The sequence below is a fragment of the Etheostoma spectabile genome, chromosome 4, assembly GCF_008692095.1.
Source record: "Etheostoma spectabile isolate EspeVRDwgs_2016 chromosome 4, UIUC_Espe_1.0, whole genome shotgun sequence".
Taxonomy (NCBI): Eukaryota; Metazoa; Chordata; class Actinopteri; order Perciformes; family Percidae; genus Etheostoma; species Etheostoma spectabile.
Window position 1 is genome coordinate 27,235,900 of NC_045736.1, and position 15,321 is coordinate 27,251,220.

General features: G+C 38.3%; 1 protein-coding gene across 1 annotated transcript; it reads left to right on the forward strand.

Moving 5' to 3' along the window:
- The first annotated feature begins 8,559 nt into the window (after positions 1-8,559).
- Positions 8,560-10,480, forward strand: LOC116687330 (red-sensitive opsin). Its single transcript, XM_032512647.1, has 6 exons — positions 8,560-8,832; positions 8,951-9,247; positions 9,371-9,539; positions 9,624-9,789; positions 9,879-10,118; positions 10,218-10,480. The coding sequence occupies exons 1-6, from the start codon at positions 8,730-8,732 to the stop codon at positions 10,314-10,316; spliced, it is 1,074 nt and encodes a 357-aa protein (XP_032368538.1). The 5' UTR covers positions 8,560-8,729; the 3' UTR covers positions 10,317-10,480.
- The last annotated feature ends 4,841 nt before the right edge of the window (positions 10,481-15,321 follow it).

Below are 15,321 nucleotides of genomic sequence, written 5' to 3' on the forward strand. Positions count from 1 at the left end.
TCTGTAACATTTTAGGAGGAAAACTGGCTAGATTTGTAACAAAACATCTCTCAAATTCAAATGAAACATCTTAAGTTGACCCAAGCAATTTAAACCTAAAGCAAATTATACTAAAAAACTTACAATACAACAATAAACAATAAAGCTCCTCTACACCAATAAATGCAGTAGATGCAGGAACAGGTTTATTTAAAAAAAAAAATTAGAACAAAAAAGTTACTTGAACGTGAACATAAAAAGATTGGGGCATTGACCAATGGAAAAATAAGGGTTTTTACTTAGAAGAAAAAGTCAAATAAAATACTGCAGACCATTCTGTGTTACTGTAATCACAGGTTCATGTTTTAGGCCATTTCACAATATCAACAGAAAACAAAAATATGACCTATGAATCATTTAAGTGTTGGAAGAGATGCACCTGCTGTTCTTGGTCAGGAGTTGATGTAAATGTCTGATAAATTGCAGTAATATTATATATAAAGAATAGAATATAAAATATAAAGAGGAGCAACACCCACCAGCTTTGATACTGGCCCAACAACACACCCTCGTCTCCAAAGTGTAAGGAGACCAACCAACAAGACGCTCTGCCGCCTTCATACATACAAACATTAGATATGATACGTCTCCTTAGAATTTAGCTATGCTTATATTGTTTCAGTCTTAGACAATATCTCATGCAATAAACGTTTAAAACACTGTTCACACAGTATACAGCACAGTGGTGCATCTTTATAATCTGATGTTCTGATGTGGGTTTGCTGTCAGAGCTGCAAAAAAGTTAGAACAGAGGGGCATGCAGGTTTGACTCTGAGCTTAAGAACATTTATTAATTGCCACATGATCATTTATTTATTTTTCTATATAGTTACTGTGGTTGTGAAAATATATATAAATACAAAGTATGCTGTACATAAACAGGTAGCCAATAAACTATAAACATATCTGGTTAAAAGAAACAGAATAAAATACATCTCTATCAATAACCTGGAATGGTTAGCATGTAATCTGACAGTTAACAAGACATACATTCTAGATATACAGCTGATGATAATATTTACACTCGTCCTGCCACCTGCTGGTAGAATTGGGAAACAACATAATCTGGTAAAAAAAAACTTATTAAATTAATTATTAATGTAATATAAAACAGTTGAAGGTGTCAACTCTGCACCCACAGTAATATTAAACAGTACTAGGAACTGTTTTGTTCCAATGGGTTTCTAAAATGTGACAAGTACAGTAGATAAATGCCCAAACCTCAATCTAGTGTAGTTGCAATCAACTACTGTTCCTAACATGCTTCCAACAGCCTAGTTTATTTTTTCATAATGTTACACTGGTGTTAGAATAGTTATAGCATGTAGTTTGCATTACAGAAATGCCTCTCTCTTACATCCATTCATGCTATACGGTCGGCTTTTATTTTGAAATTCTAGTTCCGGTGTCACACAAAAAGCTGTGACCATTTATATTAACGGTCTATGGCTGTGACCCATCGGGAAATGTGACCACAGAGGGCGCTGTTGCTCATCGTCTGCCCATGCGTGGTAGACAATGCAGTGTGAAGAAAAGCGTCTAGGCAAACAGTGCAAACATAATACATTACATTCACAGGTGCTAGCTGTATGATTTCATTTTTTCCTAATGAGAAAGAGTAAACCGCTGGTGACGATATTAACCACCTCAGGCAGAGTGACATATGTTTATCTGAAAGTAAATAAAATATATTAAGGTGAGCCTACATTTTCTGAAATGATTAATAAAGTAGTCAAACTTCAGAATATTTTTGGGGTAGTTATTTCATCCCTTCACACTAATCTGGACACAAGTTTTTTTATTTCGAGTCATCACAGAGCCAGTACTTAAGAGGTCACCATATCTGACAAGTAGCAGCCGTCAGAATGTGTGACCCCACCTGAACATTTCAAACACCCCTCCCCCGCAAATGTCATAATAGACCTGGGGTGATATGATTTAACAGCTGGCTTATCAAAATATGTGGCCTGTCCCGCTGAAGTACTGGCTTTGTGGTGACCATGAATAAAAGTGTGTCCAGTGCAGCCTTATGACAAGGGATGGAATAACTACCCCAAACAATATAGATTGTAAATTGTAATGTCAATAAACAGTATGAATAAAATAAATACACAGTATTTAGAAGTTTGACAACTTTATTAAGCAGTATCCGTGAGATCCCACATTCTGGCAGCTACTTGTCAGATATGGGGACCTCTTTGGGTCGGATCCCTTGGTGTACCGGATCATTTAAGTGTTATGCCGTAAACCGTTAAATACGTGCATGCGCAACTCATGTCTGCACTTGACTCACATTGGGTAGGCCTAGTGATAACGCAAAAACGCAAAAAAACAACATGCCAGAGCCATTAGAGCAGCAGCCAAACAAACTTGATTACAGTAACAGATTCATTCTATCTGACCTAAAAAAAAACTCGCCACTCGCCTGCGATCACCCCCAGTGGAACTCTGCTGGAAATGCAACCAAATTTGGTACAATTTGGCTAAATGGGGAGGGAAAAGGCTCTCCGTAGAGAGACTTTGGTTGTATTGTGGCACTCTTCTAACGCTGTGAAAATTTGAGCGAGTGTGTCAAGAGTTGAGCGCGCACAGAGTAGAGTTTGAGAGCGAGGGAGACATGTCCGGAGCGCAGAGGAAGACTTTCTGAGAGAGTAATCTGCGTGAGAGGGGTACTTACGGCACGTTAATATGGATAATAGCAAACATGTGAATGCATTCATTGTTCAATTTCAGTTCAAAATGTAATTTAATGTGCTTGCAAAATATAGTGTTCAAAACATAAACTTACCTGTTCAGGAATGAGGTAGCCTACGAACTGTTTATAACACCACACAGCAGCGGCGATGACCAGGAGTCAATCTGTCACTGAAGTCTCAAGAATTTGACCTACTTTGTTCACGGCTCGTCGTGATGCATAACATTGTAAATAACATTGAGCAAACAAATATTGTGACAAATTTAATGATATATTTCTCACAGATAAAGAGTTATGGAGAGTTATATGCAAGTCTTTTTTTTTTTTTTAATGGAGAACGTCGGCAGTTGCAGGTTGCCAGACCTTCATCGGTCAAAGAACGAAAACATTGGCAGCTGTTCAATTTGTCTTTGCAAGTTAGACAGTGTGCGGGAGTTTCTTTGCCGTTTTTACAGAAAAACTTACACGCTCTACCTTTCAGAGGTAACTTGGCACTAACACACACACACACACAGACACACACACACACACATATACACACAGTTAAGCAGATAAGGGTTAGCTAAATAGAGGTCAAAAAAGGAAAGGGTTAGCTTAATAGAATTACCCTATAATCTCTGCCAGTAATGCTGTCACAGAAACACCTTCCTCAGTGTTTTAACCAACGGCTGTCTGTATATTAATCATAGCAAGGGCATACAGACATAAATACAAGTCATGCAATAAATATAAACTTATCAGTGTTGAAACAGCTATTTTGGATGATTTTTGTTGACGATTTGAGGAAGATGCTGGGGATTAGCACTCACTGTTGGTTGCACCATGCAAACACTGCATGCAGGACTAAAACATGCAGTACAGGAACATGTATACCAGGTTCCTATCTAAGGTAATACATAATTAAAGAATGGGCATCTCACCACCATGGGGGGCAGAGCATTTAGCCGCTCTGCTCCCCGTCTCTGGAACTCACTACCCCCCCAACTCAGAAACATTGATTCATTCCCCCATTTCAAATCACAACTAAAAACACATCTGTTTATAACTGCCTATTCCACCTAAATGTCTGTTGCTCCACCTTTTCTGTTGTATAGTATTTGTTTTGCTGTATAGTATTTGTTTTTCTGTTGTATAGTATTTGTTTTGCTGTATAGTATTTGTTTTTCTGTTGTATAGTATTTGTTTTGCTGTATAGTATTTGTTTTTCTGTTGTATAGTATTTGTTTTGCTGTATAGTATTTGTTTTTCTGTTGTATAGTATTTGTTTTGCTGTTGTATAGTATTTGTTTTGCTGTTCTTAATTTATGAATTCCCTGTGCGGCGTCCTTGAGTGCCATGAAAGGCGTCTTTAAATAAAATGTATTATTATTATTATTATTATCATTTTGTTCTGCATTATCCATCAAATAATTAAAATAAAATGCACACGAAATACAACATGTCCGATGTCCCTGTGGTGTAAAAGATGAGCCAACATTCAGCCCACAGATCACAATGCCTCGTTCACAGTAGGCACCATGTCTGTAAAACTGTATTATCACTAGAATACACTGTTGAGAAGTGTAGTTTTTTATAGTACCACTAATAATAATAAGATATTGTATAATGTTATTCATATTTTGTACTCATGGTTTTCCGTCTGATTGGAAACGCTCTGCCAGACTCTGATTAACTCCAGTCTGTAAGTCTTTCTTAACTGTCACCCACAATGTTGCAGGTATTTGGTTAACCCACCAAGTAGACACTTAGATGCTTTGCCTTGCAGAAGTAACTTGGCACACACACACACACACACACACACACACACACACACACAGGTAAAAAAGGATTAGCTAAATAGAATTACCCAATAATCTCTGCCATTAATGCTGAGAAAAGTCTAATTAAGCAATTAAATACCTCGACAGAAACACCTTCCTCAGTATTGTAACTAATGACTGCCTGTATGTTAATCATGGAAAGGGCAGACAGTTATGAATATAAGTCATACAATAACTTATCAGTGTTGAAACAACACTGATGGATGATTTAAGGAAGATGCTGGGGATTAGTAGAGACAATGATTAGGAACGACAAGTCAATCTGTCACAAAGTCTCAAGAATTTGACCTACTTTGTTCACGGCCCATCTTGATGAATAACATGTTGCAAATTACACTGAACAGACAAATGGAATTATACAGACAAAGAGTTAACAGCAAGTAAAAATGTGAATGAATTATTTGAATGAATTATTTGTGTTATTACCAGGCTTTTCATTCCAAATGTGAAATATGTAGCCTATATATTCTTTTAGTCTCTTATTCTGTCCTAAATTCTTGTTTTTCTTACAGAAAATGTCTAAATTACCAGTAATTGTTACCTAATGTAATTAACCTCTGCGAGCAAATGCTTATTTATTAGAAATCCTTGGGAATTAGTTAGAAAAGCACTATCTTTGTTGTATAAGGATTAACATGCACATACGTAACCTGCAGTCTAGCAGATAATCAATAAAAACAGATGACAGTTTATGTCTGTGCTTGACTAACAATTGCTGACAATGTAGGCAAACACTCTGGGTTTAGATCATCAGATAGTTGGGCTTCTGAGATTGGTGATTTACTTGGGGGAAAATTGCAAAGAAACTCCTGCACACTGTCTAACTTGCAAAAATAAATTTAATAGCTGCTTCAGTACTAGACCTTCATCAGACAAAGTACAAAAATATTGCCAGCTATTAAATTTGTCTTTGCAAGTTAGACAGTGTGTGGGAGTTTCTTTGCAATTCTTGACCTACTTGTCTCCCCCCGATGCACCTGTCACAGAAACACCTTCCTCAATATTTTAAATGTTTTCTGAATGTTTATTATGTAAAGGGTATACATATATAAATACAAGTCATACAATAAATATGAATATATCAGTGTGGAAAACACTTGTGGACGATTATGTGCTATTATTTGTAATTTTACAGGGGGAAAACATGAATATTACAACCAAATATCTGAGGTTACATCTGTGGTCTGCCTGTCATGTTGCTCAGAAAAGATGAAAATCAATCAGTCAAATCAATAATTGGGAATACCATTAAAACCAATGCCTCTGAGTTTAGGCCATCTTGGGTCATCTGTGCTGCAGGGAAATACAAAGGTTGTTACAACATCCCTCAACAACATTTGTACACAAATCTGAGAATAGGAATATTACCTCATGTGACGTGAACACGATGAGTAGCAAAGGTGGACTTGGTTTACTTTACACCAGAGTAATAATTTAATACACATGCAGTCCAGCTGCTATTCAGACAACGAGTGCATAAACAGACTTTCACACCAGGTTGATTTCAGGAGGTCATGGGGATTTCCACCGGTAGTCGGGAGCCAATCTGAGTTCTGCTAGTAGTGAACTTTTACCAACCACGAATAGTTCAGAACTAGTGGAGTTCCAGACCTACCCATCGAAACATCAGCAGCATCCAGGGAAATATGTATCAAGATACAGAAAGCAAAACACACTCCCCCAAGACAGTTATCAGTATTACTGCATAAACAATAATAGAAATTCAGTTATGCACTAATAGTATTTAAGACATATTTGGAAATAAAGAAAAAAAAAAGAAAAAGTTACAGATTTCGTTAGTTTCACAATCCATCCTCTTCTTGTTGTGCAGTCCCTGTTCCACATGGAGTTCTTATCAAATCTGCGAGCCAGGTATTTGAGCAAGAAGGAGAATTAAGAAAAACAGAATTAACAGATTAAGATAAACCAATACAGTTAGTTAACCTATGCTCTGAGATGTACTATTGCTGGAGAGATTAAAGTGCTACGTGTGAAATGCCAGAAGTGATTACTCTATGTTAATCTGTTTTGTGAACGAACCTCAACTGTCCACATAATCTGATTTGGTGTACTGGGACAGTGGGACATGAGAAATCTTCACCTAGTTCCACTCACATCTCATTAGAGGTTCAACACATAGAGGGAAGAAACTCATCAACAGCTGCTACCCTACAATGACTTCCGCAAGACACATTGACACAGTGCCAATTTTATCAATAGCTATGGTTGCTTGGTACAGAGGCTCTTGACCAGGCAATGTAGGGCATATCTGTTCAAAAATGAGTCAAATTAAGTAACTTGCACAAACTGACCCTAACCTTTGTCAAAGATTATTGTTATCGGGCACCCAGATAGGTCAGTGGGTTGAGCGGGTGCCCATGTCCAGAGGCTTGCTCCTCGGCGCAGCGGGCCGGGGTTCGAATCCGGCCTGTGGCCCCTTTGCTGCATGTCACTCCCCCTCTCTCTCGCCCTCTTTCACACATCTCTGTCTGCCTATCTAATAAAGGGAAAAAACCCAGAAAGAATAACTTAAAAAAAAAAGAAAAAGAATATTGCTATCATCAGATGAGTAACAATAACTTTGTTTGGCTAGTTTTTCTGTGACCCGTGTGGCATAGCGGAGTTAGCAAGCTAGCTAACTCTCCAGCCACTGGTTGGCTTGATGATTCCATTGTGCTTTCATTCTGCATTGGTTACAGAAAATGAGACAAAAAGTGGGTCCGTAATCCCTGGTGGAAATAATTGCACTCCTTCATTGTGTATTGGAAGTGACTTATTAGCTGCACAAAGCATTACCTCTTCCATAAAAAGTCAATGCTAAGAATCTGTGCATGCCTATCATGCGGTTTGGCGCCACCCTTTTGAAATTGTTCTTCAAAAGTCGTTCCTCAGAAATCATGTTGTGATTCCCTATCCTCTTTTTCCCTTAACATGAGGACTATGACGTGAGTTGTAGAATCAAAGGAAAGTCTTAAAATTATATTTTCTGATCTCACCTCCATTTCTGGAGGAATCGGAGGTGCCTTACTTTCCTCACACGCTAGAACTGTGATTGCTGCTTTTATTTTTAGTTACATGGATTACCACTTGTCTAATTAAGCAGCTTTAAGACTTGGCAGACCTCATGCCCAGGGTCCCCTATACTGCCCTGCAAAGACAAAAGGCCGTGACTTTGTTTTTGGTCAAAAATGAGTTTATGATATTTTTGGGACATTCAAGACATCCTTTATCATGGGGATAAGTATGTTAAGTTAATTTTGTTGTTTCTTCAGAAAATAATGGGTTGTCTTAACAGTAACATTGAAAAGCCCAGGAGAAACCAAGGCAAAACACTTTGCATAACACTTATTGATCTTTGACTTTGTTTTGGAATGCTCAAACTGAGTTAGGGAACAGGTTAGCAATAAGTAAATGGGCATAAGTAATTGTAAAACATCAAAAATATATATCAATAGATTTTATACAAGTGTTACGATAACGCTTGAATGGTGAGCAGCAACCAAATATTGATAATATGGAGGTTACTGCTTTTTGCCTTGGTGTGACTTCTCACTTTTTGAAGAAATTACAAAGGCAGAGTACAGTAACTTCAGAATAGAGGTCAAAAGTCAAAAAGTCAAGTTGGAGCTCAAGATTTGTTATGTAGATATACTTCAAAAAATAAGTTGAATTGTACAGTTCTGTGGTGTTTGTCTTACGTAACTTCCCACATTAATTTAATATTATGCAATGGATGCATTTTATGAAATAAAGTGTCCTAATGTGGAATTATTCCTCTCCATCCAAAGTACAAGAAAAATTGCTTTTGAAGCTAAAATCATTATTTGACACACATAATCAGTGTTAATTACTGTTATTCTATATCTATCTATCTATCTATCTATCTATCTATCTATCTATCTATCTATCTATCTATCTATCTATCTATCTATCTATTTATCTAATTCCCATTTTAATTGAGTGGACGGAAATCCGTTTGTAACAAGATTATTGGTTCATTTCGTGTCTTAAGCAGGACCAAGCAGGACACCTCTGCTAAACTAACCACCTAATCCTATCAGAGGTCTCTGAATCACAGGTATAAAAGCTAAAGTCAGATGTGGGACACCAGTCACCCAAGGAGGCTGCAAGTGACAAGAAAAGTCAACTGCTGAGGTCCTCCTTCTACGATCAGAATGGCAGAAGAGTGGGGAAAACAGGCGTATGCTGCCAGGCGGTACAATGACGATACAACACAGAGTGGGGGCTTTGCTTACACAAACAGCAATCATACCAGAGGTATTATCCTTTTTTCTTTTTTAATAATTCATTGACCAGAGCAAATTATCATCATATTTTGTTGACTTGTAAAGCAAATGTCATCATGGCTAAATATGACATTGCTTTATTCTTTCAGGTCCCTTTGAGGGTCCAAATTACCACATTGCTCCGCGATGGGTTTACCACGTTGCAACACTGTGGATGTTCATGGTGGTTGTTGCATCAATCTTCACCAACGGTCTCGTCTTGGTGGCCACGGCAAAGTTCAAGAAACTCCGTCACCCTCTGAACTGGATCTTGGTAAATCTTGCAGTTGCTGATATATTAGAGACAATTCTTGCCAGCACCATCAGTGTATGCAACCAATTTTTTGGTTACTTCATTCTGGGACACCCAATGTGCGTCTTTGAGGGCTACACTGTTGCATGTTGTGGTAAGTGGTCACTGTTCTTTCTCTTTGATTGAAAGTTGTTTGGAAAGTGAATTTTCTTGGTGTTGAAAATGTTATTAGGCTTGAGTTAAAGACCTTTACTTAGTATCCTTATTCTTTACACAGGTATTGCTGGTCTCTGGTCCCTCACTGTTATCTCCTTTGAGAGATGGGTAATTGTGTGCAAACCTTTTGGAAACGTCAAGTTTGATGGCAAAATGGCCATTGCTGGAATAGTGTTCTGCTGGGTTTGGGCAGCGGTTTGGACCGCTCCCCCCGTCTTTGGATGGAGCAGGTAGCCTGCTGTTTTTTTAATCTTATAAAAAAATATTTTGGAATTAATTAGTGGAACTGTGTACTTAACATTATCTTGCATCAGGTACTGGCCTCATGGACTGAAGACTTCCTGTGGACCTGATGTATTCAGTGGAAGTACAGACCCTGGAGTCCAGTCCTACATGATTGTTCTTATGATTACATGTTGCTTCATTCCTCTGGGCATCATCATTCTTTGCTACCTTGCAGTATTTATGGCTATCCATTCAGTAAGTTATCTTATCAGCAGTTTTATACTCTATATACAGTAGATCACAGACTGGCAGTATCTCACACTCTGTTAATTTGTGGATCACAGGTTGCCATGCAGCAGAAGGAATCAGAGTCAACCCAGAAAGCTGAGAGAGAAGTGTCCAGAATGGTCGTTGTCATGATTGGCGCATATTGTTTCTGCTGGGGACCTTACACCTGTTTTGCCTGCTATGCCGCGGCTAACCCTGGATATGCCTTCCATCCTCTGGCTGCTTCCATGCCTGCATACTTTGCAAAAAGTGCAACCATCTGGAACCCAGTTATCTATGTCTTCATGAACCGGCAGGTGGGTACAACAATGGCATTGCCACATTGATCAACTTATCTGAATCAAATGTGTTTGGTTTAAATTTGTGACATACTGTTTTTATTTTGTCCTTATCAGTTCCGTAATTGTATCATGCAACTCTTTGGCAAACAAGTGGATGATGGTTCTGAAGTATCCACATCAAAGACAGAGGTCTCCTCCGTGGCTCCTGCATAAAGCTGTTGATGTTCTCCCTTTTGGAAAAAACAACAGAAAACCGAGAGAGAATTATGATTTGTACAGTAAATATGTATTGTTTAATTATTTATTTTTTAGTAAATATAGCTTTCTTGCAAATGACAAAAACAACAAAAAAATAAAGCATACATAAAGCAAATAAATTGTTATATATGACTGGTCTTTTTTCAGATGAACATAAAATTATCAACCATTTCCTTTTGGTGAATTTTAATAACTACCAGTGCAGAGATTGTTCATTACTGTTAGAAACGTGAACATTTTCGTTATAACTGGTGCTAATGTTACTGTTTAGAAAGATACCATACTAACATTTTAATGTCTTGAAAAACTTGATATAAAGATATGGTCACGGAGCAGCTCCAGACATTCTCTACTAGACATTATTGTATAATGTATCATGTACAGTTGCTGTGTTCGTCTGATGTTAAATTAATATATTCCCTTCTAAGACTTTTTCACGTGATAAATCAACTATGTAGAGATAAATAAAGTGCTGTTTTATGAAAATTGATGGCACAGTAAAATTACAGTAACATTTTCCGACAAATCAGTTTTCAGTGACCTAAAAGGCTGTTTCTATGTGAAATCAAACTACATGATTTTCACAACTGAAACCAAAATAAATTTAGTTAAGACGTCATTTAAGCTTGAAGTCCACAACTTTCATAAGCACAATCCAAACCATCTCCTGCCAGTACTGGAAGCGATTGCCTTTTTCTTTTTCTTTTTTCTTTAAATCAACTGTGCCACAAAACTCACAAGAGTGTGGTGCCATCTTTATATGGCACTTTATGCTCCTTGAAATTGAAAAGTGTTAAAATTAAGCTAACGATAGCTCCGGGAGTTGGTTAAAAACACTGTCTCTGGCTGACTTTCAAAAGTGTTGGATAAACAATGGATGGCCGCATACACATCATGCTAAAAAGGCTGAGGCGTTAGCTACACGTTGCAGCAAAAGGTTAGCCTCCTCAGCCGTCGATGATCCATTTCGAGTGCATGGAAATAAGGGAAGTGTGTTCCTGTATTGCAGTGTAGAGCTCATAAGTCAGAGTATTAGTAATTAGTTATTTATTACCATAACCCTGATTGGCTGCTCAGCTTGCATACTTAGACAACCAGGACAGAGGTTCCACAATCTTTAGAGCATTGAGCTCTAGTCTTGCTTTAACCAGGTCACCAGGTGGTCAACATCAGAGATGAGTCCGAAGAGGGAGGTGTTGTTCGCTAACTTCAGAAGCTTGACGGACAGGTGACTGGGGGCGCAGCTGTTGGTGTACACCTAGTGGGGGTGGAAGAAGCAAAGTAATATCATCTGTTCACCTGTTCTGGTGTGGTGACTGAAAGGGAGACCTCTCATTTTTGGCTGACTGCTGTTTTTCACTTTTTTTCACATTGTTTTCAATTTTTTTTCATGCTTTCTAATGCTCCTTAATGCCGTTAAATCATGCAACTGGATTTTGTTTTTGCTACTTTCAAATGCAAATATATCTATTTGGATCCGTGATCATTGAGCACATCTGACAAGTATTTCCTCTATTCAGCATGTGGACAGCTACAAATTCTTTTTCAAATTTCACGGATTGTGTTTAAACTTTACAGGATAAGCAACCAGTACCATGCCCTTGCTGAAATGTTCAGAAATAATGAAGAAAACATTTCTTACATCTCTCTAGCTCACCTTTTCCATATTTGCTCACCCAGCACCACATACACTATCATAGAGTGTGTGATTTGACATTATCTTTCTGCTCACACTGCATCCTCACACAAACAGAGTAAATTAAATAATTTCCTATTTATTATATTTACCACTGTGTACCTTTTAATTCAAGGGTCCCAGTTCACTCGGTCTCAGTGTAAATTTGCTCGAAAGACAATTAGGGTTTTGCTGGACAGATGAAGCTAAAGTTCAAGTTGACACAACAGCCCTTTATACTCGTCTCTTACTCCTTCCTATCTTTCTACTACATGGCTTGCCACTGGCGGCTGTGGCTCAGTGGTAGAGCAGTTGCCTGCCATCGAAGGTTGGTCTCCAGTCCCACTCAAAGTGTCCTTGGGCAAGACACTGAACCCCGAGTTGCCCCTGGTGCTGCGCATCGGAGTGTGAATGTGTGTGAGTGTTTATCTGATGAGCAGTGGCACCTTGTACGCAGCCTCGCCACAGTGTATAATGTGTGTGATGGTGATGTCTCCTGTAGATGTAAAAGAGCTTTGAGTAGTCGTTAAGACTAGAAAAGCGCTATAAAAATACAGCACATTTACCCTCAAAGGGTACAGTTTTTGTACCCTTGGTAAGGTACATAATTGTACCCTTGTGTTTTAAGTTGAGATCGAGCGCCAATCAGGCTGGCTCTACATATTTGACACATCTTTCCACCAATCAAAATAGTGTGGCAGTCTCCGTCCCGCTCTCCAGTAATTAGATTATGGATAATGTAGGCTATGCATGCAACAATGTTTCTGATGAAACACACTGTAACAGTGAGAATCAGCCATTTGTGTGTATATGTGTTTTTTCATTTACATAATCAATATAATGCCCTATTTCAATTTAATTTCAGCAATTGACTTGCAAAACTTTTATTTCCTTTCTTTCAAGCTACTCAAATTAGTGATAATTTTAAATCTACCTTAATAATTAAGGTATAATTAAAACCTTTAAACAACTTTTACAACATTGGCTTGGCAGAGGCTGTCTCTTGATATGTACCTTAACTTTTAAAATAAACGGTACATATATGTACCTGTTAATGCTTGGGAACATATATGTACCTTTTGACCCTCAAAAGGTACATATATGTTCCTTGAGGTCCAACAATGAGCCCTATGGGGTACGTTAGTATAGATTGTACCGTGGGGGACAGAAATGGACCCCTACTGTACCCCTATTTCTGACATTCTTCATTCTCAGTATCTCATGCTTCCACTTTCATTCTTCCGCTTCTCCTCTTTCTTTTACTCTCTTCCCCAGCTGTCCCAACCTTTCTTTCCATTTGCCCTCCTCCTCTCCTATCTTTACATTCTCCCTCACTCCTAAAGCGTTTAAGAAAGGCAGCTCACAATCCGAATCATCCATGGGAGCACCATAATAATTATATTCAGTACTTGCTGAAATGTTTAAAAGAGTACAGACAGCCTTTCTTATATTTCTCTAGTTTTCTTTTCACATCTTCGCTCACCCAACACCACAGTCAATATCATAGAGTGCGTGATTTGACATTATCTTTCTGCTCACACTGCATCCTCACACAAACAGAGTAAATTAAATAATTTCCTATTTATTATATTTACCACTGTGTACCTTTTAATTCAAGGGTCCCAGTTCACTCGGTCTCAGTGTAAATTTGCTCGAAAGACAATTAGGGTTTTGCTGGACAGATGAAGCTAAAGTTCAAGTTGACACAACAGCCCTTTATACTCGTCTCTTACTCCTTCCTATCTTTCTACTACAATGGCTTGCCACTGGGGCGGCTGTGGCTCAGTGGTAGAGCAGTTGCCTGCCAATCGGAAGGTTGGTCCTGCAGTCCCACGTCAAAGTGTCCTTGGGCAAGACACTGAACCCCGAGTTGCCCCTGGTGCTGCGCATCGGAGTGTGAATGTGTGTGAGTGTTTATCTGATGAGCAGGTGGCACCTTGTACGGCAGCCTCGGCCACAGTGTATGAATGTGTGTGAATGGTGAATGTCTCCTGTAGATGTAAAAGAGCTTTGAGTAGTCGTTAAGACTAGAAAAGCGCTATATAAATACAGCACATTTACCCTCAAAGGGTACAGTTTTTGTACCCTTGGTATAGGGTACATAATTGTACCCTTGTGTTTTAAGTTGAGATCGAGCAGCCAATCAGGGCTGGCTCTACATATTTGACACATCTTTCCACCAATCAAAAGTAGTGAGTTGGCAGTCTCCGTCCCGCTCTCCAGTAATTAGATTATGGATAATGTAGGCTATGCAATGCAACAATGTTTCTGATGAAACACACTGTAACAGTGAGAATCAGCCATTTGTGTGTTTATATGTGTTGTTTTTCATTTACATAATCAATATAATGCCCTAATTTCAATTTAATTTCAGCAAATTGACTTGCAAAACTTTTATTTCCTTTCTTTCAAGGCTACTCAAATATAGTGATAATTTTAAATCTACCTTAAATAATTAAGGTATAATTAAAACCTTTAAACAACTTTTACAACAAATTTGGCTTGGCAGAGGCTGTCTCTTGATATTGTACCTTAACTTTTAAAATAAACGGTACATATATGTACCTGTTAATGCTTGGGACATATATGTACCTTTTTGACCCTCAAAAAGGTACATATATGTTCCTTGAGGTCCACAATGAGCCCTATGGGGTACGTTAGTATAGATTGTACCGTGGGGGACAGAAATGGACCCTCTGTCCCCCTATTTCTGACAGTCTCATTCTCAGTATCTCATGCTTCCACTTCATTCTTCCGCTTCTCCTCTTTCTTTTACTCTCTTCCCAGCTGTCCCAACCTTTCTTTCCATTTGCCCTCCTCCTCTCCATCTTTACATTCTCCCCACTCCTAAAGCGTTTAAGAAAGGCAGCTCACAATCCGAATCATCCATGGGAGCACCAAATAATTATTTCAGTACTTGCTGAAATGTTTAAAAGAGTACAGACAGCCTTCTTATATTTCTCTAGTTTTCTTTTCACATCTTCGCTCACCCAACACCACAGTCAATGTCATAGAGTGCGTGATTTAACATAATCTTTTTGCTCATAGCATTCCCACACTGAGATGTTAAATGTCTTTAGCCATACATGTTAGATGTTGTTGCCTGTTTAAGATCCCACGTTGTGGTGGAAGCTGGGTTTAGAAGTGGGGATTTTTTTTACCCTACTTCACACACAGACTCTTAAAAGGTTGGTTCACTCATTGGTCTTTTCAAGCACATATGCAATAATTTTATTTTATTTTATATAAAAAATGTTGTGGGGTTATAGCCACAGGTCAAAGGTC